The sequence below is a fragment of the Enhydra lutris genome, unplaced genomic scaffold (genome assembly GCF_002288905.1).
Source record: "Enhydra lutris kenyoni isolate GAN:26980312 unplaced genomic scaffold, ASM228890v2 scaffoldscaffold75, whole genome shotgun sequence".
Taxonomy (NCBI): domain Eukaryota; kingdom Metazoa; phylum Chordata; class Mammalia; order Carnivora; family Mustelidae; genus Enhydra; species Enhydra lutris.
This window is the reverse complement of record NW_019154159.1, coordinates 2,272,901-2,300,596: the sequence shown is the minus strand read 5'-3', so window position 1 is coordinate 2,300,596 and position 27,696 is coordinate 2,272,901. Positions and strand designations below refer to the sequence as shown.

The window sequence follows — 27,696 nt, the reverse complement described above, 5'->3', positions numbered from 1 at the left end:
CTATTAGAGCCGCGTATTTTTTAAAAGAGAGAGAGCGTACAAAGAAGAATTACGAGAAGCCCCCGAAATTACAAGTGTGGGTTACAGTAATTGCTAAATTACAGAGTTCCAGCTTTATTAGACACACACCCCCTCGGCTTCCACAGATTTCTAGGGCTGTCTTGAGCTGACAAAAGCCAAAAAGCTCTGTGGGAGATGTGGCAGGGAGCTGAGTGGGGCTAATGGGAGCCCCTCTTGTGGGTGAGGCTGGGACGCAGAGATCTGGTCCAGGACCAGGCAGTTTCTGCTTTCTAGTGGTGAATTCCTTTGGGGGGGGAACAACGCACCATGCGCTGGGGTTTGGAGGGAGAACTGGGGTGTTCACATTTTCCTACTACGTAGAAGCAGACGTGGCCTGTGGCCAGTTGATTTGGAAGTCCTGAGATGTCTCCCAGGGTCTGTGAGGGGGCCGGTGTCAGCGGAGAAAGCCCATCATCATTTTCTCCAATCACAGCAGTAATGTCTAAGCTTCAAAGATATGTTCTGCCATCTTTGAGAACTACCACCCACCTCTGCACACCAAGGCCCACTTGTTCAACAGCATTCCCTCTCCATACACCTGCCCCCTGCCACGCCAGCCACATATGAGCACACTCCGCCTACCTTTTACATAGAGACACACATTAACTTTATCATGCTGCCATCTTCTCTCCCAATCACTAAAGGGAAAGGCCTCATCTTACCCTGGAAGCCAGTAGTGAAATGGATCTAATGAATGCAGCAACTAAGCCTAGAGCCGGCTCAGCTGCGTACTGGATGAGCTCAGCCCCTCCCGCTCACGGCCTGAAAGAAGGGTCATATTCTTTTTCCAGGAGAAATATATTTATTTTGCACTCTCCTGGGTTTTCTACACATAACATTTGGGGTAAATAAAAAATCAGGAGAAAAATTGTCAGTAGAAGTAGACCCAGAGATGGCTGAGAGGTTAGAATTACCAGACAAGGGCTTCATGATAAAGATGTTAAAAAATCTAGAGGGGAAGGTGGGCAGCATGTGTGGACAGGCCTGGGCAGCAGAATGGGCACCTGAAGGAGCTGCAAACAGTTCACTTTCTCCTCTGTTGTCAGTTCTACCCTCCACCTTCTGGCTGGTTTTTATTCCTTTTTTTTTCTTTTTAAGATTTTATTTTTAGGTAATCTCTATGCCCAATGTGGGGCTCGAATTCACAATCTTGAGATCAAGAGTCACATGCTTCACTGACTGAGCCAGCCAGGTGGCCCTGCTTTTCATTCCTTTTGACTCCAGGACAGAGAAGCAAGTTAAGGCCATCATGTCAGCTTCAGCATGTTGGTGATAATGTTGGTGATGGTGATGATGGTGGTGATGGTGGTGATGATGATGGTGCTGGTTATGGTGGTGAAGGTGGTAACGGTGGTTGTGGTGATAGTGGTGATAATGGTGATAATGGTGATGGTGGTGATAATGGTGGTGATGGTGATGATGGCGATGGTGATGGTGGTGGTGCTGGTTATGGTGGTGATGGTGATGGTGGTGACAGTGGTGAAGGTGGTAATGGTGATGATAATGATGGTTGTGGTGATGGTGGTGATGGTGATGATGGCGATGGTGATGGTGGTGGTGGTGAATGGCGATGATGTGATGGTGGAGATGATGATGGTGGTGGTGATGATGGTGATGGTGGTGATAATGGTGGTGATGGTGATGGTGCTGGTTATGGTGATGGTGATGATGGTGGTGATGATGGTGATGGTGAGGGTGATGATGGTGGTATAATGGTGATGATGGTAATGATGATGATGTTGATGGTGGTGATGGTGGTGATGGTGGTGATGGTGATGATGATGTTGATGGTGGTGATGGTGGTGATGATAGTGGTGATGATGGTGATGATGGTGATGATGGTGGTGATGGTGGTGATGGTGGTGATGGTGGTGATGGTGGTGATGGTGATGATGGTGGTGATGGTGGTGATGGTGGTGATGATGATGATGGTTGTCTTCATCTACTTGAGAAGAAATAAGAAAATACCATAGACTGGGTGGCTTAAACAATAGAAATTTATTCCTTACACTTCTGGAGACTGGGAAGCCCAAGATCAAGGTGCTGATAGATTCTGCTCCTGGTGAGAGGGTTTCTGTGGCTTGTGGGCAGCTGCCTCCTCACTGCTCCAATGGCCTCTCCTCAGTGCGCACACAGGCAGAGAGAGAGAGCTACCTGGTCCCTTCTTGTAAAGCACAAATCACATCCTGAAGAAACCTAGTCACCGGCCAAGGGCCCCACCTCCAACTTCCAACACATTGGGGGTAGGCTCTGACATGTGAATTTGGGCTGGACACTGATTGCAGTCCCAAACCAGGGGGCTCTCTCGACCCCGTGTGCTTCCCTGTATCCTGTGCTATGGGGCACGCGTGCTTGCTGGAGTGCTCACCTGTGCACACACAGACGCATGCTTCCTATTCTGAGACCACAGGCAGCCCAGTGCGGTGACATCGAATACGGCTGTGTTCCGGCCCTACTCCTCCCACGGAGGGTGGCAGCAGAGGAAGGGCTGCCCAAAGCAGCTCCTAGAGCGCAGGGCCCCCAGAGGAGGAACCCTGGGAGCAGGCCTCCACCACCGCCCCGCTGCACGAGCTGTCTCCTCATCGGGACAGTGGCGCTGGCAGCCCCTGATGGGCCTTCTCCAAAGGCACCATGGGAGTGGGATGCTCTGTAAACTCTGAAAGGCTGGACAAAGAGCAAGGCCTCTGCTACAGGGAAGGACTTTTCTCTCCCCTACAGATCCCCGGCTGCCCGGGGGAGCTGGAGCTCCAGACAGGACTGTGAGGAGGAGGGATGGGGAAAGGCAGCAGTTGGGGAGCAGGGGGGGAAGAGAACTTCCTGCAGGATTCTGACCTGCCCCGGAGCCAGAGCAGGGATCCAGCGCCCCCTTGGGTTAATCTGGTTGCAAATCCCAAGACTCAGCAACGCCCCCTTGAGGCCATGTCTGCAAAGCCCACAGCTGACCGTCTGGGAGGCACTGCGGGTCCTACCCCCACCCAGTGCTCAAAGCCCCAGTTGCAGCTGGCCGGAGGGCACAGTGTTCGCTTCCCCTGGCAGAGCCCCCCCCCCCACAGCCCCAAGGCCCCCTTCTCCAGTGGGAGACATAGAGACGCACCCTCTGTCATGCCGGAACATGCTGGAACCATATCTTCCGCCATGAGACCAGCCTGTCCCAGACCCAGTGGGCCTGAGACACAGACAGCCTTTTTTTTTTTACATACTTATTTTTAAAATTGTGGTAAAACAGAACATAAAATAACAATTTTCGCCTTTTTTTAAGTGCACAGTTCGGAGGCGTTCACATTCACACTGCTGTACGGCCGCCATCACCGTCCACCTCCAGAACGTTCTCTTTGCCCAAACTGAAGCTCTGTCCCCATAAACACTCCCTCCCATCCCCCTACCCCAACTCCTGACACGCGAAGACGTTCTGAGGGCCATGTGTCCGGGAGCCACCCAGCCAGAGGCACCACCTGGGGCCACGCCTCCCCCAGCCCCCTCAAGGGGCTCTGGGCAGGCTGCAGAGGCCAGGTCTAAGCCGTGCCCACCCCGGCCTGGCTGGTGAGGCTGCCCCTGGGGTCTCCCGAGTGCTCCAGTCCAGACTCAGCTCTGCCTGCGTGGGTCCTCGATGCCTCCCCAATGTGGTCCCTCCATGTGGCTGTTTCCTTCAGGGGACTTGGGTATTTTCGTGCGGCAGGCTCTACTGAAGTCATTACTCAGGGAGATGGAGGGGCCATGGCGGTTTCCCTGTGCCAGGACTGGCTGATCAGCCTGATGCTGTTGTCCCCCCCCAACCCCCGCACCTCTGGAGGGGGGAGGAGGGAGGAGAGAGGAGCGAGGAGGGGGAACAGAGTGGAGAGGAGGGGAGAGACATAGAGGGAGGAGAGAGAGGTGGAAGGGGGAAGGAAAGGGAGGAGGAAGAGGAGAGGAGAGAGCTGGGAGAGGAGGAAGGAGGGGGAAGATGAGACAGAAGGAGGAGAAGGGGGAGGAGAGGGAGGAGGGAAAAGGGAGGAAGAGGAGAAGGGAGGAGGGGAGGAGGGCATTGTGGAAAACGGGCAGCCGTTCCCTGCCCGTGACACTCTCCAAGTAATTAGTTTTTAAATCAGGCAGACGGTTCAAGACCCACTCACTCTGGGCAGCTTTAATTATTCATACTCCCTCTTTATTCTCATTATTTACAGCCGTCCTCGCTGACGGGAAGGAAGATGCTTTCTCCCTGGGCTCCGGGCATCCATTCAGCGGCACTCTTCTGTCGGGATCCGCCACTCGGCCGGGAAACGGCAGCTGAGCGGCTGCCCAGGGCTCTCCACAGAACCGCGGAGGGCTGGCCAGGGACCCCTGCGTGGGGGACTTTGGGGATCAGCTATCCCTGGAGGAGCCCTGCTGCCCTGGGGGGTGGGGCGCCAGGCAGGGGTGCAGCGGGAGAGTGGCTGGGGCTCACCCAGATGGGAGAAAGGAGGGTGGTGAGGCCAGCCTTGCAGGGGAGCAGGGAGGGACTTGGCTTGGGGCAGAATCAGCCCCCCACCCTACCCCTGCCCTCTGCCACTTCCAGCTTCCCAGCCTCCTGATCCCCCCCAACTCCATGCTCCCCCCTGAGGAAGGAGGCCCCTTCTGATGCCTACCCCATCACGGGCCGGGTCCCCCATTATCCAACCTTTCAGGCCTGGAACTTCTCCCTCGGCACGTAAACCACGGTGACCAATGATCACAAGGCTGTTTGGGCCTTCCTGTCCCTCCCAAAGCTGAGGGACTGATCAGGGTCATCTCAGACCATGAGGGACCCAGGGCAGGGCCCAGGGGCCATTGCCCCCTACCCTCCCTCCCCAGCCCACCCCCTCTGGCCTCTGGGGTGTCCTCAATATATGATCGGCGAAAGGTGACATGCCGGCGTCTCCCTGGCGGACCCAGTTGGGAGACGCCCAGCTGCCTACTTGAATCTACGTGGAAAAGGAGCTCAGAAATTAGCATTTCGGTAACAGGGTCAAAGCTGTGCTCTGTGCGTGAGCCCTGAACTCCAGGAGACCCTGATGGTTGGTGTGCACTTCACGGGGACGCTCTGCCCTCCCACGTGCCAAATGGCAATAATGAGAGCCTCGAGGGGAACAAGCAGGAGGGGGAAGGACGGGTCCACACGATCCCGGGGCCCCTCCTGGCTCTGGGTCTACACAGACCCTGACAGCGTGGGCTTCAGAACCGTCTCCAGCAGCTCCCTGCCACCAGGCACCTCTTTCACCTCTGAGGAGGACAGGGATGGCTCGCACCCCTCCAGCCCTCCTGGCACAGCCCACGGACGGGGGTGACCTGTAGCCATCCACAATAAGGCAGGTGTATGGGATGGACTAATGTCCTACCATGAAAATCGCGTTCTCCAAGAAAACATAATGAAGTAGGAAAACCCTCCCTGATAGTGAAAACATGGGTTACAAAAGGGTGTGCTCTGTCTGAGCTCAGTTCTGGAAAGACAAACACAACGAAGTTTGCCGATGCATTTATTTATTTATTTACTTATTTATTGTTATTTTTTTGCCGATATGTTTAAAAGCACTTCTTTATCTCCTATCCATTAGCTGGTGGACAGGCAACGGGGGGTTTCTGTATTCGCTGTTAGGGTGGTTGTTTTCTGGTCTTTGTCTATTTTTCACACTTTCTACAGGGAGCAGGTAGGGCCAATATTATCAGAGAAAAGCCGGGACGTCTTACTTTCGGGAAAAGGCCAGCGCCCTCGGAGTGCAGGGAGGGCGGGAGTCTGCAGCTCGCCTGGGTGGGCGGAGGGGACCACGGCTTCCCTGGGGCTCTCCAAGGATAGGCTCTCAGGTCTGGGATCCTCACGGTGACAGCCCCATGTGCTGGCGTTAGGCCCACGTCCCTGACACAGCTGCCTCTGCTTCCCCGGGCCCCTCCTGCCTGTGGTTGGGGCCATGCACACACCTGCAGTGTTCTAGGCGCCAAGGCAGGAAATGCATCTGGTCTGCTCAGCGAGTGTCCCAATTTCCACCATCGGGGACACCTGAGCTGGGCCCGACCTACTTAGAGGCCTGTCCCCCTTCTCCTTCCTCGGGGGAGGCGTGGGGGCGAGCGTGGAGAAGGGGGAAGGAGCGGGCCGGGGACAGAGGGCTCCTGCCTGGACAAGGCAGCCTCATCTGGGAAGGACCCGGCCACCTGCGAGGGGTGAGCGGGAGCTGGGGACCCCTGCAGGGTGAAACCAAATCAGGGACACAAGGCAAAGCAGAGGAACCAAGAGGACAATGACGCCAGCCCCTCCCCCCAGTGGGCACTAGGGAGGGTGGTGGGCTTTTCATTTCCTTGTGGGTTTTTTTTCTGGCATTTCCCACATCGCACATCATCTATTTGGTCTGTTATGTTTAACAATGAGGGGGGCACATCCCTAAATACAGATCTGAAGAGAAACCCCTTTGCTGATTTCCACCTGGTTTCTCCCCCTAGTGGGGGCCACCCGCATGGTTCCCCCGGGGATACAAGGACATACACAAGGGAGGGTCTGGAAAAGCACCCCCTCCCCCCAAAAAACTGCCCCTTCACTGAATCATTCTCCTGGCTTGGTCAAACCCTGCTGCCCAGAGCAGGGAAGGCGGGAGCATAGGACACCTGGTCACAGCCCCCTGGGGACATCGCACCCCCACAGGTGCTCAGAGCCAGTCTGACGCTCTGGCTGGCCTTGGAGACCCCTGCTCACCCCCAGGACGTCTTGGCAACAGCCCAACTCCTTAAGAGCCCCTTGGGCGGAGGAGTCCAAGACCATGACCCTGAGCGGTGGGAGGGGGCAGGATGGTGTGGGGTCTCCACAGGATAAGCAACTTGCCCGGCTCACCCAGGACCTTCCTGTTTTAGCACTGAAAGTTCCAGATCCCTGGAAACCCCACATGTCCAGGTAGACTGGACAGTTGGTCACCCAGATGTAGAGCAGGGGATCTGCTTGCTTGGGTGGGAGAGCCCCCATCGCCATCGGCATTCCTGGGCTGCCCTTGGAGGGAAGTGCAGGTGGGCTGGGCAGAGCCCGTGTCCTGGTCCCCGTCAGCCTGGTGAGTGAGGGACCAGCAGCGCCAGGGACGGGGAGCTGGCCAGGCCCAGTAAGCCAGCCCGTGGGGGAAGCCAGATTCCGGAACGGAGATCAAGGCTTGGAGAGGATGCTGGGCCCTGGTGTGGGTCAGGCCCAAGAGAGCAGCTGCCGGACATGGGTGTCTAGCAGGAGTGAAGATGGGGGTGGTTTCAGTCTGGAGGAGGGAGGGAAAAGGGAAGCCTCAGGGTCAAGAAGTTCAAGAGCGGTCGCTGAGAGAGCTGGGAAGAGCCCTGAGATGATGGTCCCGCAGCCCCACCCTGGTCTGATTCTGTCCTCCCGTGCCCCCAGCAGGGGTCGGCAGTGCCGGACATACCCCAGAATCCAGAAGCACGTGATTCATGTGGCCTCTGCCCACTGATTCATTTGCACATGAAACCCACTGACCTTCTGCAGAACAAGCCAACCTTGAACACACATCCGAGCCCTGCTGCGGGGCCCTCTGCAGCCACCTTATCCCCGGGGCCCAGTGACAGAGGGGGTACTGGATGCCCTGGGTTGAAGAGCACTTGCCCCACCCCCCGAATTCATGTCCTCAGACAGAACCTCAGAACTCGGCCTTATTTGGAGACAGGGTCTTTGCAGATGGAACTGAGGAGGAGACGAACCCATCCTGAAGAGGGGCCCCAAATTCAACAGAGGTGTCTTCCGCGAGATCTGTTTCTCGTCTGCAAAGAGGAAAGCAGGCATGGCGCAGGCCGGGGAAAGGACAGCCTGCCGACACTCCATCGTGGACATCCAGCCTCTGGAACCAGGACAGAATGGATTTCCGTCGTTTGAGACAGCCCGGCTCATGGTGACACGTTATGCCCAGAAAAGGGCTCCGGCCTCCAACACCCCGGGGCAAGGGGGAGGGGTGTCGTGCAGAGAGAAGCGCCCATGGCAGCCTCCAGAACCTCTCCCTCTCCTCAGGGCCACATTCTCCAGGAACAAGTCACTGGTAGGGAATGACTGTCAAATTCTGACCAGTTCCTACGGTTCGATCTGATAGGACGAAACTGAACTAGAGAAACTTTATTTCCAACAGTACAGGAACAGAAGCGGTTTTCGGCGCCTCGTGGTGGGAAACCCTTCCCAGCCTCCTTATCCATTAGGAAAGCTTTGCCCTTGGCTTTCCAGGTACCCGTGGGCTTCTGACCTCCCCGACCCCAGCTTCCCCGTCACGAGGCTGAACAGCCCCCAGCACGCACCGCCAGGCCGGCTTTGGCCCGCGGGAACCGCGCCTCTGGGATCAGGAAGAGGAGCACGTGCCCCCCGGCAGGTTTGCGTTTGGACATTTATTTCAGGAAATACAGTCTCAACACTGTTATTTATACAAAAAGACGAATTTCTCAGGAGGCACATAGCAAAAGGCCACCGCGGGAACAGGCGCCGGTGAAACACCATTTGCCGAGATCTGGCTACAGAGAAGGAAAGCGAGTCCGGCCCGCCCGAGGCTGCCCCCCCGCGCCCTCGCCCCGCCGCCAAAGGTGGAGGCTTCCTTCGCAGTCTTGGTTTTGGCAAAAACGTGGCAAGTCGGCAAGTAAACGGTTTCGCTAAGGGGTCCTTCCTGTCTTAGGTGGGGAGGGAACACACAATGCAAGGACATCATACACACGCACGCACACACGTGTGCGCGCGCACCCCCCCCCCCCCCCCCGGCACAGGCCTGTCTGCGTCCCCTCCCCTCCCCTTGCTAGAAGCCAGCCCGGGCTGCACCCCGATGAGGGCCCACGCACATCTGCCTCCTGACCTCTCCCTCTTTGGGGCGGGAGGTATTTACGATGGGCTCTGGGGTGCGGGAACCCAGGCATATTTAGGGTGACAAAAGCTCCCGGGGTCAAGGTATCAGCCAAACCTGGCCCAGGAGGGCTGAATGGGTGTACCCGAGGTGGAGCATCTTAGGCCAGAGATATCCAGACAGGCAGACAGACACACTCTCGCAGTCACGCGGGGCGGTACAGGCAGACGCGGGGGTTACCTGGGCCACTCTGAACGGCCCAGCCCCAGCCCACACAGTCCCCTCCTTCCCACATGGTCACCTCCTCTTCCCTCAGCTCCTCCACCGGATTTCACCTGCTGGGACCTTCCCCCAAACCACGGGGCGGGGCTAGAGTGGGGGGCATCTTTTCCCTTCCCTTGCACGCTCAATCGAATCCTGGGGGATGGGAGGGCGATGGAGAGATGAAGACACACCTCCCTCTCTCCGATATGTCCCCAGTGCTGGTTGCGGGGACAGCGGGGGAGAGAAGGCGGGCTCGTGGACGGCTGAGATAAAGGCACTTTCTGCTGCAGGACGGGCTCGCGGGCGGGCGGGCATTGATGGGCCTCCCCACGTCTAAGCAATTGGCAACTTGCATCTCATGGAATTAACTAGTTGCCCCTGGGGCGGGAGGCAAGGGGGAAGGATGTCTGAGTTACGGGTCTGAGTTATGGCCTGGGCCGTGTAGGGAGGAGCAGGCAGGAAGGGGCTCCAGGCTGGCCAGGCCGGCCCCCCCACCCCACCCTGCACAGGCCTGCCTTGCTCAGAGGCTGGGGCCTGGCGCCAGGCCCGAGGCCCCCCTCCTGCCCCTCCCGTCCCAGGACCGGGTCCAGGCCCCGCACTGAGCGGCTAAGGACGCACACGCAGGCGGGCGCACGTGACCTTGCTATTGGGCAGCGTGTGAAGGGGTGGAGAATGACGGCAAGTGGAGGAAATTGTATAAAATAAAACGGGGCACGTGGGCGGGCCTGGGGGCGGTGCTGGAAAGGGCTGGGGAGGGGCGGGTCCCGGGGGGCAGGGCGGGTCTACATCTCCTGGGCTTCGGGCCCCTTTTCCTCGACGCCGTTGGCCATGGCGTTGCTGCCCTCGTGCAGGCGCTTCACGCGGTAGGCTTCGAAGTGGATGCTGCTGGTAATGTCCTTGATGTTCTGCATGTGCGTCCTGGGGGGACACGGGGGGACACGGGTGCTGACCCCACGGGGCCGGAGCCGGGACTCCCACTGCCTGCCCCCCCTGCACCCCATCCCTCCTGCCTGGCTTTCAGGCGGCCCCCCAGGAGGGCTTGTAAGGCCCAGCAAGTGGGCCCAGGCTGGGGTACGGCAGGGGGTGTGGGGGGTAGTTTCCAGTGACCCAGACCCTCTCAGAACACCTATGTTCTATCGCACGCACCCCCTTCTCTCCGAGCCAAGCCTGTGGCCAGTCCAAGGGTAGGGGCGGGGTGCACACTCAGAGGGGACAGCGCTCGAATGTCCTTGCCGTCACCAAGAAGCACCAGGTCCTGGGGCTACGCCCTGAACTGGAGTGCTGGTCAACCCTGCTAGTCCTGTGCCCAGGTTCCCCCTCTCTCGCAGCCCAACAGGAGACTCGGAAGGGCCTGGTGGGGGTCTTGGGCAGTCAGGCTGTCTAACACGGTGGGGTCACTCCCAGAAGCCACAGTCCACCCCCCAACCTAGAGCCCCCCCACCCCAGGGATGGCCTTGTCCCTCCACTTAATGCCTAAAATGCACCCACCTGCTAACAGAGAAGCCGGGAACTCCTGGTACCACGGCAGGTGCCCCCCCCCCCGCCCCCCACGGTCTCATTACGTGCCCAGACCCAGCCACATGGCACCTTCTCTACCGGCTTAAGGACGGCCACTCCTTATCTGAGCTCAAGAAAAACTAAGGGAAAGCCTCAGCTAGGTCAGAGTGGTGGGGTCAGAAGACACTGGGATGGGAGTAGGGGACACTATCTCCATGCCAGGCATGAGAGAGCCCCTGGAGCCCCAGGCTGCAGTGATGAGAACCCAGCCCCCTCCTATCCGGGGGGCCTTCACACAGATTAAGAAGGATTTTAACCTCCTGCTTCATTTCCACAGAGCTGTTTCAGACAACGGCCTTCTGAGGTCCTCCTGGGGGAGGACGGGTCAGCTACTGTCCAGCACCTCTGGCTGCTCCCCCACTGCCCATACTCCTGACTTAGGGCCCTCTCAGGGCCTTCGGGGGGCCAAGACCAACACCCCACAGCCCTCTCTCACCTGATTAGGAGGTCCCGAAGGTACGCAAACTCACAGTGGGTGGTGTTCTCGACTGAGGAAACAAAAAGAGCTTTAAGGTCACTTGAAGCCCCTCCCCCGCCCTGTCTCTCCCCTCCCCCCAGTAGTTCAGGGGCCAAGAGAAGCCTGGGTGGGTGGGCTGGTGGGGGTGGGAGTCCCCACCCCACAGGGGAGCACTGGGCCCCCACAGGCACCTGACTCTGCAGACACCCTAAGACAGGCCCTGCCAGGCGCCCGCCCCCCAGAGGGTTCCCGTCCAGCAGGGCCACTAGGGCCACTGCTCCTCACTGGGAGCCAGGGGAGGGGCATCTCCTGAGAAGAGCAGCATGTCCCAGGGGACCCTGAAAACGAGGGGTGGTGGCAATGGAACAAGGCAGGGACCGAAGGTGTCATTTAGAGAACCTCGGCCCTGCTGGGCCTTCTCCCAAGCTCATCACCACTGCCGCTAGGCTTGGGAACCCTACGCTGCCCGGCTACACACGGACGCCCAAAGCACAGACTGCAGGACAGGGGTCAGCTCTGCGGACGTGGGAGGACGGGCCCCCCAGATGCCCCCAGGTCCCCCCGAGAGGCAGTGTCCCTGTGCCCCCGAGGGCTCTGCTGCATGACTCGTGTGTGTCATCAAATCTTCATGCACCCAACACACCACTAGGGCTCCCCGTCTGTGGTCTTGGGGAATCGGGGCTCAGAGCAGAGGGAATGGGCCTGTCTCCCCGATCGCCCCCAGTAAGCTGGGGGGAAAAAGCCCAAAAGCCCCAGGGTCTCCACCTTGCCAAGCCCTGCGATTTTCTTCCAGTGGCTGCTTGCCCGCCACACCCTGGCCCTCCTCCCACATCCCCACCGGCACAGGCTGGGCCCACACTAGAACCTTCTGCCGACAGACTCACACGCGGCATTGCTACGAACGTGAAGTGGAGAGAGCTGGCGGGAAGATGGGAGCCCCACGGCTGGGAGTGTGCGCGTGTGGCTGCTGCTTCTCCTGGCCTCTCTGACCCTCAGTTTCCTCCTCTGTAAGGTGGGACTCAAACGCCAGCCACCTCAGATGAGCTAGCCACGTGCTCTCTCACACCCCACCCTCCTCCTGAAAGCGCCAGGCAGTTTCCGAGGATGGGTGCACCGTCTCAGGACAGCGAAACCAGGATCAAAGAAACAGGACCAGGGACTGGGGGGCGAGGAGGAGGACAGAGCGCGCGTTAACCAGGCTGGCCAGGAAGGAACACAGAGCAGCCCGTCCTCGGGTCAGTTACGAGCGGGCAAGGCCCGGGAGAGGAAGAGCCGCCAGCTCAGTGCGGGGTCCAGCTGCGCGGACGGGGGGCAGAAATCTCCGGGGTGCTCACGAAGGCTGCAGGAGACCCGCCACCTTGCAACCGTCCCCATGGGGGCCACAGGGCCGTTTCTCACAACCCCACGGTGAGCCTGCAGGCCGGAGTTGGCCACCAGGGGGCAGCAGAGGATTGTCCAGCCCTGGGCAGCCCCCAACCCAGTCCTGTGTCCCCAAGTCCCCATGGGCCCTTATGATCCCACACTTCTCCACCCTCCAGAACGGGCGCCTGCGCCAACAGTTCCTGAAGAGCACGGGGTAAAGCCGAGGCAGGATGCGCCCAGGTAAGCCTGACGGAGAGACAGCCCACGTGGACAGGAGCTGAGCGGCCGCAGAGACACCCCTGGAGGAGGGGACGGCTGCGGAAGCGCAGATCCAGGAGATGCTGGAAAACACCCCGCGGCACCGCCCGCGGGCACCTACGTGGGCGCCCCGCGGCCGCTCCACGCCTCCCCCAGGCTTCGGCAGGGCAGGGGTGAACCCTTCGGTGCTACAGCCTGGTCCCCTCTGCAGGAGGGCGCAGGGTCAACTGCAGGGGTGGGGGCGGGTGGGGGAGTTAGGCACCCAGTGGGGTAATGTATGTAAAATGAGCAGGCACAGAAGGAGGGAAGGAGGGGGAGGGAGCTCGACTGTCCCGTATCGCGATGATCCCTTTCTTAAGGGTGTTTGCTGCCCCAAAAGTTTCATAATTCTGAGTCTGTCATTTTGCTAAGGTCCTGACACACAGCACCCATCTTAAGGATGGTGAAGATGAAGACTGAGGCCTGGGGGATCGAGGGACTCGCCCGGTGTCACGGGGGTGGGGGTAGGGGGGCAGGGCGGCTGGTGAGTGCCTTCCAGACCTGTCCACGCCGGGCCCTCAGCCACGGGAGCAAAGACAACGTGGGCCTTCGAACCTGTCCACTCTGCCTTCTCTGTTCTAAAGAGGGAGACGGACAGAGCGGAGAGTGAAGCAGTGCCCCGGGCGCCACCACCCAAAGGGGGTTCAACTGTGGCCCCCAAACCATGTCCAACAGCCGACACCCTTGGCACCTGTGAATGGGGGCTATTTGGAGAGTTTTTTTTTGAAGATGTAATTAAGGTGAAGACCCTAAGAGGGGATCACGTGGATTCCAAGGGAAGCTAAGCCAAAATGACAGGCAGATGGCCTCCTGAGGAACAGAGACACAGTCCGAAGGCTGAGCGGGGACTGTGGTCGGCCCAAGGGACGCGGAGGATGACTGACAGCCACCAGGGCAGGGGCCTGGAACACGTTCTCCCTTAGGGCCTCTGAAAGGAACCAGCCGAAGACATTTCTGTTTCAAGCCACCCAGTCTCAGCCCATCTATTACAGTAGCCGCAGGACACCAAGATGTGGGGTCCCGGGAACCTCAGCAGGGGGCGCGCCGTCTGTTCTCACAGCTGGATAGCGCTATTCCCAGCCCTGTCCTAGGCCCAGAGAGGTAGAGCACCTTGCCCAGGGTCACACAGCACCGCTATGAAACACCAAAACCCAGAACTTGGCAGGACCCCTCAGGGCTCCTTCCTTTCCACTCTGGATACTTCCCTGTCCCCTGGGAGATCGGGGTGAAGGCACAGCTCCATCAGCTAACAGCTATGCACCCCAGACAAGCCACTGAGTGGCTGAGTGCGGTGATGCCGCAGATGAGGCCCCAGGAGCGCCCGGCTGGGGCTTGGGTGCCCAAGCTCCAGGCTGGCAGAGCGGCTTCAGTTTTCTGGTCTGGAGACCCCAGCAGCTTGACTATTACCTTCGATGGTGCCCCATTTGGTTTTCCTGCCAAGGATCCTCTTCCCGTTCACTTGGTACTCGTGGTCACTGCCCACCACGGCGAACGGGATCATCTCCTGGGGGAAGGACAGGCAGCACGGGTCACGTGTGTGCGAAGGCCAGTGCGCTTCCTAGGCACCAGGGAGGAGTTGCCCTGAGCCCGGGGCCCCCCAGAACGGAGACCCTTGGCCCTAGAGAGCCCCATGTGAACACTTGGGCTCTGACTCCTTCCGGCCCAGAGAACACGTTCCCATGGCTCGGGCCATCCCACCCGCTTCCCCAGTCCCACTGGAGCAGTCTGGAAGACCCTGCCGTGGCCTCTAGCAGGAATTGAGGAGCCTCCGGGAACGGCCAGTGCACTCACTCGGAACTTCTCATTCACCAGCCGGTCCTCCGGGTCCTCGTCAAACTCCTTCTGGGGGTACACGTCGATGCCGTTGGACAGCAGGTCCGCGGTGATCTGGGGATCCGGAGGGGAGAGATGTGGGTGCCGTCCACACAGCAGGCTGGACTGACCCACCGGGATCGGCCCGCACTGTGACCTCCAGAAAGTGAGGGGGCCCAGCCTGGGGTCAAGGGCAGGCTCTACGGGGCTGGTGACCGTGATACTCCAGTTCTCAAGCCTCCCGAGTGGAGGAGGGAGAGCTGCAGGCCTGCCGGGAGACACGTGCAGCCACCTGAGTCCCGCACGTCTCCCCATCCTCCCTCTGTAGGCCAGCACGCCCCGGAGACAGCAGCTCTGGGATGGCGAGTTGTCCCTCAAGCTCCACCTGGAAACCCTCTGTCACGGTGGGGCCTGGATGCTGCCCGGGACCCCTGCAGCCCTGCGTGCACCTGCCTGTGTCAGACCGTCACCACCATTTGTTGCCCTGGCTCCCCCACACGCGGATACGCCGCGCACAGCGTCATTTCTGCCCCGAGCACAGACCCACAGCGGCCTGCTCCCTCCGGCAGATGTGTCCATGGTGAAGGCACAGTCCTCCCCTCAGTCTGCTGGGAAAATCCCCGCATCCGGGGCCACCGATGAGCATGTCCAGCGCTTTGGGGATGAGACCAAGGGGCCTCGTTCTCCTGGCTCCCCAGGTGGCTCTGACGTGCCGCCTGTCAGGAAGCCGCAGGCCTGAGCGCGCCCTCCTGCGGAGACGGTGGCCTGAAGCAGGACCGAGGCAGCGAGGAGGACACGGCCACCTATCCCCACCCGCTCTGGGCTTGCTCTCCCCCGGGGAAGGCCTGGCGTGTTGCGTCCGACAGCCGGATGGAGGTGGAGAGCCCTACCCGCTGTTTGAAGTAGACCCTCTCCTCCAGGGTCAGCGTGTCGGCCTTAGCGATGACAGGGACGATGTTGACGACTTTGCTGAGGCGCTTCATGAACTCAATGTCCAGGGGCCTGAGGCTGAAGCAGAATGGTGCAGATGAGTGACGGGCCGAGGGGGACGGACGGACGGATGGCGACAGAACGAGCTGCCCGCCTCCAGCTGAGAAAGGGCACCCTGAGGGGGCTCCCAGGTGTGGACACACCAGCAAGGCCATGGCCAACCAAGCCCTGAGCAAGGGACAGGAAAGAGGAAGGGACATTCGCCAGAAAAAAGGGACACAGGGACAGGAAAGAGAAAAAGGGCATTTGCCAGACAGAAGCACATGGTGCGAGGCCGGCTCTGAGCCCCGTCCTGGGTGAGGGGTCCCCTTGGAGGCGAGAGGAAGGAGGAGGGGAAGGAAGCCCCCAGCAGCTCTGGGCCCACCCAGCCAAGCCTCTGGGACAGGCTACTGCCCAGGGTGCCCCCAGAGCCTCGCCCACTGGCTCCAGTGTGCCACCGCCTCCAACCGGAAGCCAGTTCTGGGAGGGCATGGGGACAGCACCGCAGGGACCCCGAGTGGCGGCCACCGTCCTCCACCGGGAGCAGAACTGCATCCGCTCTTCCTGCACGGCGACGGGCAGTCACGGACACGGCCCGGGCTCCGCACTGGGACGGCCAAGACCCCCCCGGCCACACTGGCCGGGGCCGCAGGGGACTCACGAGTGGCCGGTGGCGGGGATGAAGTAGAGGCAGCAGTGCACGCGCGTGTCCGGGATGCGCTTCTTCCGGTTGATGTTGACCTCCTCCTGCAGGTACTTCTCATACTGGTCGTTGATGAACTTCATGATCGGCTGCCAGCTGCCAGCACAGGACCCGTCAGCCCGCCCCGGGGCACCGCTCCTGCCCACTCTCCCCCACGTCCCACACCCGTCCTCGGCCTGCCGGTGCGAGGGCCCGGGCCGCGGGGCTGTCTGAGCAGAGACCGCAGCCTCCCCAAGAGCTCCCCAGCCAGCCTCCCGTGCTGACCCTGACCCCAACAGGTGCGGGGGTCACGAGTCTCAGGGAAACTGCGCACTGGCCCAGGATCTGGGGGCCTCTGAGGGTTCAGCAGCGAAGCAGGCCACGAGACAGGCCCCGGTGGCCGTCAGGGCGCTCCTCCAGGAGCGGCAGCCCCAGGTCCTCACCAGTTCTCATTGTTGATGTGGTCCCCAAAGCCCGGCGTGTCGATGACTGTGAGCTTCATGCGGACGCCCTTCTCCTCGATATCTGCGGAACCACAGAGCCCACTGAGCTCAGGGGGAGACCCCGGACCCCCACAGACAACCTGGGGCAGGCTGGGTCCTGCCTGGGAGGAACCTGACCAGCCCAGCCCCCCCAAGGCCCGTTTGGGGTGCCCCACGGGGACCAGCGACGATCCCCCAGGTGATGCACAGGGAGGACCACCTCTGGCAGGGCCTGGTGACCGCTGACTTGGGCAGCTCCTACCCATGGGTTTTGCTGTAAAACTCAGTTGTCCCCAGGGGGCTCCCTCCAACCAGGGCCTACAGGGCTCCCGGAGAGCATCCCTGACCCGGACTTTCAACCTGGCCACTCAGGACTCAGCAGCACCCCACACCCCGTGTCGACACGCCCAGCCCCACCCCGGCTCTCACCGTGCGTGATGGACTTGATCTCAATGGTCTTAGGGATACGTTCCTCCGAGGTGGGCTGCACCGACTTCCGGCTAATTTTGGACTTGAAAAGGGTATTGATCAAGGTGGACTTCCCCAAGCCGCTCTGCCCTGGGGAGAGGATGGGAGCCGGTCATTGGGCCCGGTGGTTCGGTAGTACCTGGGCGCTGTCCCTCAGCCCCCGCTCAGTAGGGGCCCCAGGTCAGGGGAGGGCGAGAGGCAGGAAGGGCTGGGATGCCCAGGCAGTGGCCCAGCTCTCGTGGTGCCTTGTCGTGGGGCAGGACCCAGAGGAGCTGAGAGGCAGAGCAGCTGAGAAGCAGAGCAGCACCAGGGAGGCCAAGTGGGGGAGCTGGGCCCCTTGATGCAGCTCTCCTCTTCACAGCGGACACACCGAGGTCATGAGGTTTGAAGGAAAAGCTCCACAGAGCCCCAGGACCACAGGAGGGAGGCTCTGCAAACCTGCCACAGTCCAACTGTGCTAGGCTGCCGCACTGCAGGGTTCTGCCCGGCTTCCGGGGTCATCTAGGTTGGAAGCGCCAGCACGCTCAGCATTCAAAGCCTGTAGCTGAGCGACCACGGGGCTCAGTGTGAAGCCACTGGGGCAGTTCCTGCTGGGGCAGGACGGGGTGGGGGGACAGCCAGATGGGGGACAGCTGGGTCTCGCCGCCAGGAACAGGAACAGCCACTGGCCAGTGCCCATGTCCACAGACCCTGACAGTCGAGGGAGCCCCCGGGGCTTCAGGCCGCCCCCTATGGGGCCCCCAGACCCCTGGGCCCCAGAAACACTCCCGGCCTCGCTGTTTCCAATCCTCACATCACCTGAAGCCCGCCTACAGCAGAGGGCAGAAGGCAGAGGGCATGGTAGGGGGAGGGGGGCTGCCGCAGACCCCAGGCTCTGCTCACAGTGCTCCCCCCGTATGTGCCAGCCGCTGTCCTCAGTGAGGCTGTGTAATGCCCTCGCCTGCCTGGGGGCCATCGCCATCCTGCCTGACAGATGAGGAAACAGGCACAGAGCCCAGTGCGGGGATGGGAACCCCGCAGCCTTATCCAGGGTCCACACCGGGAGCACCTCACAGGCATGACCCCACACGTGGAGCCCCAGCACCTCACCCCTTCCCTGAGCTGCTCTACGCCACGCTAGCCCACGTATTTTCTAAAATTAAATTGTACCGATTTTCCGACTTTGATAACCTGTCAAGACAAAGCGTGAGCTCCCAGGACGCCGTAGGTGGACGTCGGGAACCCCTGGGCCCAGCTGTCCACGTCCCCCTCAGCCCACCTGTCTGCGTCCCTGCCAGGTCAGGCCGGAGCTACGTCAGAGAGCCCGGCCACCGTGCCTGGCACCTGGGAGACGCCAAACCGTCTGGGATTATCGTCCTCCCCTCCCCCCGCCCCCCGCTGCTGCTTCGGCGACTGCCACTCCTCCAGCGCCCACGGCCAAGCAGGAGCCACACATGGCATCGGATCTGCCCCTCCCGGTGGTCCCATCTTACGGATGAGTAAGCCCCGGGGAAGGGAGGACCAGCACCGCTTGCCACTGAGCAGGGGTGAGGCCGGGATTCCACGCTGGGTCTGCAGACCCCCCAGACAGACGCACGCCTGGCCCAGGGAGCAGAGCTCCGGTCTCCCTGCCCTGTGAGCAGAGGCCGTGCCAGGCCCTCTCTGGGCCTCACTGCTGCCTACAGAGTGGGACACCCTTTTGACAGGGCGTCTGCGAGGACCGAATGGGGCCCCAAGGACTTCAGGAACAAGAGGCGGCCCAGTGCGCCCCCACGTCTGGCCCCCAACCCGGATCAGGCCAGGCTTATCAGTGACCTGCCCTGGGGCCCATCCAGCTCTCCTGGGGCCAACCAGGAAGCCTCCAGCAAGGCCTCCTGGCCGTGGGGGGCCGGCCCCGTCACTGGAAGTCCAGGGCTGAGCCCCCGGCGGGCGGGGGACGAGGGTGAGGCTGCTGGTCAGCGAGCTGCCGCCCTCCTGGCAGGCACACGGGCGCACACCTGGGCTCACGCTCAGTGCCACGCGCCATCTGCCCTGCGGGCCAGGTGCACCCACCCCCATTTTCCAAGGAGCGGACTGAGACCCAGAGCCAGCGGTGTGGGGTCCCAGCGTTGGGCGCGCACTCACCGACCACCATGATGTTGAACTCGAAGCCCTGCTTCATTGCCTTCCTGCGCATCTGCTCCAGGATGGAGTCGATCCCCACGTAGCCGAAGTCCGCGGGGGCCTTCTCATTGCGGGGCGCGGGCGCCTGCTTCAGCCCGGCGTCTCTGGGGGTGTCAGCCATGTCGCCAACGCAGCCAGGAGCTGCCTCGGGGGCTGTGGGGAGAATGGGGGGTGTCAGGGGGTTTAACACAGGCATCTGCAAAGCACCGACCACACCCCCATTTCTCAAGCAGGGAAAATGAGGCTCAGTTGCCCAGGAGACCCCTGCAGAAGACCCCAGACCTAAAGGCCCTCCACCACAGCACCCGCAGAGCCCCACCCTCCCCAGCAGCTGCCTATTAGTAGGTTCCTTCCCTTAGCTCCAAGGCAGAGGTGACCCCAGCCCTCCTCTTCCGGGCCTCCATCCTGCCCCAGGGCACCCGGGTGGGCCGTCTCCACCTCCATCACAGGCTCAAACAGGTTCCCACACCCACTCCAGCCCACAGGCCTCAGGACCCTCAAGGCCAAACAGCTGAGCGGTGGGGCCAGCCCGTGAGCCAGGACGAAGGAGAGGACCCGGGTATCATCCTGCAGCTCCCGAGTGAGGTGTTTTCAGTCCTAGGTCCCCATTAATAGACCGGGACAGAGTATGCCCCTCCTGGGCTCCGCAGTTCCCAGGCACCAGCAGGGAGATGGGGCTCTGGGGCAGCTCCCCGCCCCCACCCGGGGGGGGGGGGTCCTTCTCTCTGCCCGGCACCTGTGTGCCCCACACCCCCAGCTTTTGCTTCCAGGTCTGCGAACAGGCAGGCGGGACTGAGCTTCTAGAAATAACTCAAGCCTCTGCAGTTTGCAGATCAGAACCTCCCTCCCTTCCTGCCCTGAGGAGTCTGCACACCCAGGTCAGAGGCCTGGAGGAGTGGCCAGAGGCACCCAGTGAGGACCTGAGGGCCACTCCCCCAGTGGAGCTGGTCAGGGTGCTCAGAACAGCGTGGGTCCCTCCCAGGGTCTGCCAGAAGCACATTGGCCATGACCTGGAGTACCCCTAGACACACCACAGGCGCCTGCCCACACCTCTCCCTGGCGGCCTTCCCAGCCCCTGACCACTGAGGACGGTCAGCTCCCTCCCGTCTCCCAGGAACGCTCATGGGAAGAAGCACACGGTGCATCCTAACATCTCCCCGGGCCCCCCCAGGGAGGGGCTGGCTGGTTCCCTGGGCATCAGCCTCGGAACCCTGCTCCCAAGTGTGCGCTGGGGCGGGGTGGGGGGTGGGCGGGGTTCGTGCACAGGACACAGGACACGGGGGTTTCCACTTCCTGGGGAAGCGACCAGACTCTCCCCGGCAACCAAACCCCAGTGCCAAACCCCAGTGGGCCCAACCGGCTCGCACCTAGGTGGCTGCACCTCTGCTCTGCGGAAGTGTCAGAGGGAGCTGACCACGGGGGGCCAGGACCCTCTCCTTCTGCAGCCAGGATGATCGGCTGACAAATTCCAGAAATCAGAGCGTGGGTGGTTTCTCTGTACAACATCACTCGACTTCCCCGTTTTCTCAGCCTGACAAAGCACCGTGACTCCCCCTTCATGGAATCGGGGACCGAGCAGTAACAGAGCCCACGGGTCCCTGCTGCCCACCCCACTCCCAGGCCAGGGAAAGGCAAGCGACCCAGGGGCATGGAGGACAGCCATGGGGCCTCCTCCCAGCAGCACCCGGAAGGCATCTGCCTCTGCCCCCTCTTCAGAAAGACTGTCCCCAGCTCTAGCATCTTTAAATAAACAAAGACCAGCACAACAGCTGGCCTTGAACATGTGGCCGCGGGGCTGCTTCCTGGACACAGACATGGGGCCTTGTCTCATAGGCCAGCGGCTCGGCTAGGCCCAGCCCCACGTGACCGAAAATTGCTTCCAGCTGCCCCTGGGTCTGGTCGGTGGCGGGGGGCGGGGGGGGGGGGGCTGCACTGGCCCCGCCCACTCCCACATCCAGCCCTCATCCCCTCCCTCCTCTCTCCAGCGACCCCCACCCCCCGCCCAGGCAGAAACTCAAACCACAAAGCAAACATCCTGCCACCAGCGCCTGCTTCAGAAATAATCACAAAAACGCGAAAAGCCCCATTCTTCCCCCCACCACCCCCCACCACTGATGGAAGGGCCTGGCCTTTGCACAGGTGAGGGTCCCCTCCCGCAAGCCCCTTCTCTCCCGGCCAGTGGAGATACCAGCACGCCTGCTCTGCGCGGCCAGGAGGCAGGACCCCGCCCACCCAACGATGGGAGAAGCAGAGGCCCCATCAGGCCAACCTGCCCAGACGATTTCTCCGAACCCTTGCTTTCCACCGAGAGACACCTGGGACCCGGCTGCTCTAGCCGCCTGGCAGGGACAGCAGAGACCGTCTCCCCCAACACTGTCCCAGAGGACTTCCAGGATGGAAGGACCCAAGACCCGCGCTGCCTGATACCTGATACGGCGGCCACGTGGGGCTCCGGTGTTAACTGTGCTAAAATACACGTAACATGAAATTCACCATCACCCACATTAAGTGCACAGTCCCATGGCATGAAGGACATTCACGCTGTTGTGCAACCCGTCTCCAGAATGCTGTCTTGCAAAACTGAAACTCTCTCCCCATTAAACACCAACTCCTCACTCCCTCCCCCCATTCTACCCTCTAATCTGCAGGCCCAGGGATCCCCATGTAGAGGAATCTTAAGGTGTTTATCCTTTGGGGGTTGGCTTATCTCACCTAACATCACGTCCTCAGGGCTTGTGCACACTGTAGCAAGTGTCAGAATGTCCTTTTGAGGCTCAGAGTCCCTTTTGCATATCCATCCCTCCATCAACACCTGGGGCCACCCGGGGCGCTTCTGTGTTTTAGCTCTTGTGACTAACCGCTGGGAACACAGGTGTGCGAGATCTGGAGACCCTGCTTCCAGTTCTTCCGGGATCGCGGGGTCACGTGGCATTAGTATTTTTAATTTTTTGAGGAACTGCCACCTGTTTTCACATGTGACTTCCCAGCACTGGAAATGCAGCTGGTCCGCTGAGGAACCAAATTTTTCATTTTATTTAATTTCAATTAATTTACATTTTAAAAGCGACCTGGGGCAAATGGCATAGACACTGGATAGCAAAGAATTCTAGTTCCATCTACTTCTTTCACAAATGGGGAAACTGAAGTCTGCAGAGTGATTTTTTTCCCTTTTTTCCCTGAAACACCATCAGAAATAGCCAGGCCAACCTGTGACGACCATCATTGCATTTACTCAATGCGAAAGCTTCCCATTCACTGCTGTGCCGTGTGCTACCATCCGTGTCCCCCACCACACACACACCGTGAGCCCCAGGGAGCACGGCAGCCTGGGTGAACCCCCCCCCCCGCCCCATCCGTCCAGAGCTGTACAGGGAGGGGACATCCGAACAACACTCGTGGAATGACTGGGGTCTTGGGAGTTGTCCCCCTGGTGCGGGCTAAGGGGAGGAGGGCTCTGCGTCCCCAGCCTGGCCCACAGCCCCGCCGCGACGATGGTCAGACCTGCATCCGACCCACGTGCCCCAGCAACCTCTCCCTGGGGCCGGGGCCTCATCCTCTTTCTCGTGGCCCCAGCACCTGAATCTGTGTTTCATACCCGAACTTCGTGAGATGCTACTATCAGCAAAGGGATGTTCTTCACATGAAAGAAGTTTCACATTTATGTCCCAGATGACCCTCTCTGAACCCTCATCAGCTAAACAGAATCAGGGGAAGCCCTGCTTTTTTAAAAGATGTATTTAGCCGAGAGAGAGAAAGAGAGCGCGTATGAGTGGGAGGAGCAGAGGGAAGAGGAGGGGGAGACTCCACTCTGGGCGCAGAGCCCAACACAGCTCGATTCCCTGACCCTGAGATCACGACCAGACCCGAAACCAAGAGTCAGAGGTCCAAATGACTATGCCACCCAGGCGCCCTGAGCCCCATTTAAAAAAAAGACCCTATCTTTAAGTGATTGCTACACTCAGCATGGGGCTCGAACTCACAACCCTGAGATGGAAAGGGTCAGCCAGGTGCCCCAAAGGAGCCCTATTTTTTAAAAGTGGAAAAGTCAGGTTCAGAAAGGTTAAGTCACTGACTCATGGTCACACAGCACCACCTGCCTTCGCTCACTGTTCGTGCCTGCTTCTTGGACAAGGCAATGTGGAAAGACGACAAACTGCCACGACTTTCCTTCCCCTCCTCCGAGAAGGGGATGCCAGTTTTATCTCAGGGCATGGGCCCCGGGTCAACCTCCTCCCCTCGCCCCCCACCGGCAGCTCTCAGGCCCAGGGTGACATTGCTGCCCGCCAGGCCACCAACCTCCCCCACGGAAAGAAGGCTCGAGACCACCCAGGCTGGGGTGACCCTACACACTGGCTTATCCCTTCCTCCAGCCTAATTATCCTCTTGGTTGTGGTAACATTTACATAACATCAAGTTTCAGGCATTTAAACCATGTTTCGGTGTCTGCTCCGGGCCCCATCCCCGCTGGCGCGTACCCACCACCACCAGCCACCTCTGGAATGCGTCCGTCACCCTCCACAGGGACGGCGCCCACGGGCCTCTCACTTCCCCTGCCGCGCCCCAGTGGCCTCTCGTCCACCTTCGGACTGTGGATTTCAGTGGCCTCCGGGCCTCGTGCAGCCCCATCCCCTGCGTCCGGCTTCTCTCGCAGAGCCTGCGTGTCACCACAGGTGCAGGAATGTCCTCCCTTTCCACGTCTGCCTGACACTCCGCTGTTTATCGGTTCATCCATCCCCAGACGCTTGCGCTGTCTCCCCCGTCTGCAAATAACGCTGCTGTGAGTGCGGCCGTGCAAGAGCCGGGGTCCCTGCTCTGGGCCCCCGCGGGCATCCAGCCTAACTACTCACAGAACCCAGGGGACCCTCGGCGAGGCCGTCACTGCACAGTCATCTGACCGTCAGAGCAATGTAGCGCTTCTCCGCGGCCTGCGTGGTGCGTGTCTCGGGCCTCAGGTGCTGGCCGTGGCTCCCCGTGGCTCTTAGCAGGGTCCCCACCCTGCCACACTGGCACTGTCCACCTGGTGGAAAACAGGCCCCGTGGCTCCTGACCACCCCCCCCCCCCCACTGCTGCTCTCTCCTCTTTGAACCTGACACGTGGCCTGCTCGGTGTTGCCCACAACCCCTCACCCAGAGAGTGGCCCTCGAGAAGTACCTACGACCTCCAGCAACAGAACGGACAGACGACACACGGAACGTGAGCCATCAAGAGCAGTGGCACTGGCCACTGGCCCCAACCCGGAAGAACCCTGCCACGGAGAGGCTCTGTGTGTGACTCAGCCCGTCGTAGAAGGCCACCTATGTAGGAAGGAGTGCAGGGCTCCCCCCGCCCCACCCGGCGACCCCGCTCCTCTCTGTGCCCGCAGCCTGCCGCCTCCCTGGGGGTCTTGTTGCCTTGTTCTGCATCCCAGCAACATCCCCCCCCCCCCAAGTTCCATCCTCCCTAGCACCAGTCCCGTGTCACAGCTGGCCCCGGGACAGCGCCCTCGGGGTCAGGCCCGTGCCATCCACCAGCTCATCCCAATCCTCTCCATGCCTGGCTCTCAGAGCCCGGGGACTCTGCCACTGTTGTCTGAACAGACCTCACTCAATCACCACCCGCCCACAGTGCCCGAGCAGAGAGCAAGGCCAACCGGTCCGAAGACGCCTAAGAAGGCTACCGGACAGGCCCAGGCAGGGAACCGGGGTCACCGAGCAGATCCAGGTAGGCCCACTCGGGGGTCAGAGGATGGGGTCCTGGGGACACCAGGGCCCACCAGGGCCTCTTCTCTTCCCACCCCAAGGCCTCGCCTGGAGAAGACTGCCCTCCAGCCAGTATCCTCCAGGCTCAGTGGCTGCTCCCCACCCCCCACCCAGGTGCCTGGAGTCTACCCTCTGGGACCACAGCACAGCTCTGCAGTGCAGGCCGAGGGGACACGTGCAGACGCCTCCAGAGCACCCAAGCCCGTGGCCACGACACAGACGGCTGATGATCCTCGTCCCCAGCAACGATGCCCAGATGCAGGGCGGAGTGACAGGAGCTGCCCTGCCCTCCTGTCCAACCTCCCCCGGTGCCTGCAGCCCTGCAGGCCCTGGCCTGGGCACCTCGTGTCCCCGCAGTCCCCTACTGAGCCCATACCCTACATTCGAGCAGTCTCCACGGGGACTGCGTTAGGACGACGTGCTCCCTCCCACGTCCCCCTCCACCGGACAGTCCCCGAGCCAGAGCCCTCAGCTGCCACATTCAGAGCGGCGCCGGCACATGGCAGGTCCAAGACTCACTGTCTGGCATGAAGGAGAGAACAAATGCAGGCCTGACGCTGATCACAACGGCTAAGGTCTCCCGGGGGCTCCCGGCGCCCCAGGCGCTGTTCCAGCCGTCCTGCAGATGCTACTCACGCACCCGCCGAGAGCCTGCTCAGTGCAGGGCGACTCCACAGGCCAAGTCCTCCAGCAAAGACCCAGGCAGGGTCTGCGGTGGGGGCAGGGATGGGAGGCCCAGAGCTCTTGCCGCTCTCTCCCCTGCAGCTGCCAGGAGATGCCCACCCGATTGGGAAAAGAGTTCCCTTTAGGGAAGCCCCAGGCCTATCAAGGGGCCCAGCATTTTAGCCCCCACAATCTGGGAGAAAACCACCTAAAGGCCAAGCCTGGCTGGCCAAGCTCCTCGACAGTAATCACAGGGCCCAGTACAGGGATCCCAGAGTCCAGGGGCCTTCTCCAGGCCGCAGAACTCCCAAGGAAGGTGGCAGGGCAAAGAACACAAGCCCTGACACAGCAGAGGCCCCACACAGAGGCCTGGGACACTGCTGCTCTGCAGAGCTCGCGACGGAGCCATCCCAGCAGAGAGCAAAATACCCATTCCCATCCCAGAACTCCACTTCCTGGAGGTGGCCCCAGGCTGAGCTGACAAATTCACAGGGGCCTCAAAGATGACTCCCCACTCCTGGCTGTGAGGGGCAGGGGAGGGAGAGGTGCTTGTTAGCCAACCTGGGGAAGTCAGTGGGGCTGGGGACCGGACAGACGGACCGGACAGACGGACACACGGGGACACACACACACACGGACACACACACACACACACACACACACACACACACACACGAAACTGCTTTGCAACAAGATCTTTAAAAAATGGCTAGAAACAATAATTGTGGAAGAAGATCCTGGACTCCTGGGGTCAAGCCCCTCATCGGGCTCCCTGCTGGTGGGGGGGAGCCTGCTTCTCCCTCTCCCTCTGCTGCTCCCCCTGCTTGTGCTCTCTGTCAAAAATAAATAAATAAAATCTTTGGGGGGAAAAAGAAAAAGATCACAGGGTCCTAGGGGACCAAGACCACAATACAGATTCATTCAACAAACGATTCAAGGCCGGGGGTCTCCCTCCCAGAGCTGCAGCGAGAGGGCCAGTGAGAACCAGCCATGTGCAGGGGGTGGGCAGGGGGTGGGCAGGGAGGGTGCGGGGCCTCACCCCCTGCAGGGCTTTGAAAACAGGACCTCTTCTCATTTCCTCTGCTCCTTGCCATTGCTCCTTGTCCCCCATTCACCCACCCAAGCCGCTACAAGCTCCCCATAAACATCGCAGGGGAACTTCCTGTTCCTTTCTTAAGATGGAAAACACTGAATATAAATGACCAAATTTTGCAAATTTGTGCGGGCGGGGATCGAGGACTGAATTTCAAAAGCACACATGCCTCATCTAATTCGATAAGTAATTCCAAATCAAATTACACTTCACACTTTGTACGAGGCAGGAAGTGTCTCGTCCGAGTCTGGTCGGGAACTGGGATGCCAGAAATCGGAGACTTCGCCCTCTGGCCTGAAACTCGGGCTTAGAAAAGGAGCACAAAGGCTCGCGCCTCTGCGGAGAAAAGAGGGATTTGCAAATGCAAAGGGCTGCATTTTTCTCCCGCTCCCAGAGCTCCTTCCCTTGGAGCTCCTTCCCTTTTCCGAGGAGGAGGAGGAGGAGGAGGAGGAGGAGGGGAAGGAGGAGGAGGAGAAGGGGGAGGAGGAGGGGGAGGAGGAGGAGGGGGAGGAGGAGGAGGGGGAGGAGGGGGAGACGGCCCCAGCGGCGGAAGACGAAGTTGCAATCTCTGGTTCCTGTGTGGGGCGACCCGGTGGGAGTGTGCATCAATCCAGGAAGCTCTCCCAGGACCCCCTGCCCTCTGAGGACCTGGGAGGGGACACGGTAGTGACCCTGCCATCCCCTTCTGACTCATTCATTCATTCCTTCAAGGACCGGAGGCGCCCCAACGGCGGAGAAGGCGGGGAGGGGTTCCCCGCTCCTACCGTCCACCAAGGCTCCCGGGCTTCGCTCCCGCTGGACGTGTGAAAGCAAGCTCCGCCGTCCTGCAGGCCGGAGTCTCAAACCTCAAGAAGCTCTTCGCTTCAGTTGGCCCG

General features: G+C 60.7%; 1 protein-coding gene across 4 annotated transcripts in view; it reads right to left on the bottom strand.

Annotated features, from left to right (window-relative positions):
• Positions 1 to 8,742: 8,742 nt before the first annotated feature.
• LOC111160354 (septin 9) overlaps positions 8,743 to 27,696 on the bottom strand; it is a 121,713-nt gene continuing 102,759 nt past the window's right edge. For all 4 annotated transcript variants that reach the window (XM_022523412.1, XM_022523411.1, XM_022523410.1 and 1 more), the window contains 9 exons: positions 19,288 to 19,479; positions 17,146 to 17,274; positions 16,678 to 16,759; positions 16,214 to 16,351; positions 15,474 to 15,591; positions 14,563 to 14,658; positions 14,179 to 14,275; positions 11,092 to 11,143; positions 8,743 to 10,016 (listed from right to left, as the gene is read on the bottom strand). In XM_022523412.1, coding sequence (XP_022379120.1) covers positions 9,881 to 10,016; positions 11,092 to 11,143; positions 14,179 to 14,275; positions 14,563 to 14,658; positions 15,474 to 15,591; positions 16,214 to 16,351; positions 16,678 to 16,759; positions 17,146 to 17,274; positions 19,288 to 19,479 — 1,040 coding nt within the window. In that variant the 3' untranslated portion in view covers positions 8,743 to 9,880. The remainder of the gene's footprint in view (positions 10,017 to 11,091; positions 11,144 to 14,178; positions 14,276 to 14,562; positions 14,659 to 15,473; positions 15,592 to 16,213; positions 16,352 to 16,677; positions 16,760 to 17,145; positions 17,275 to 19,287; positions 19,480 to 27,696) is intronic.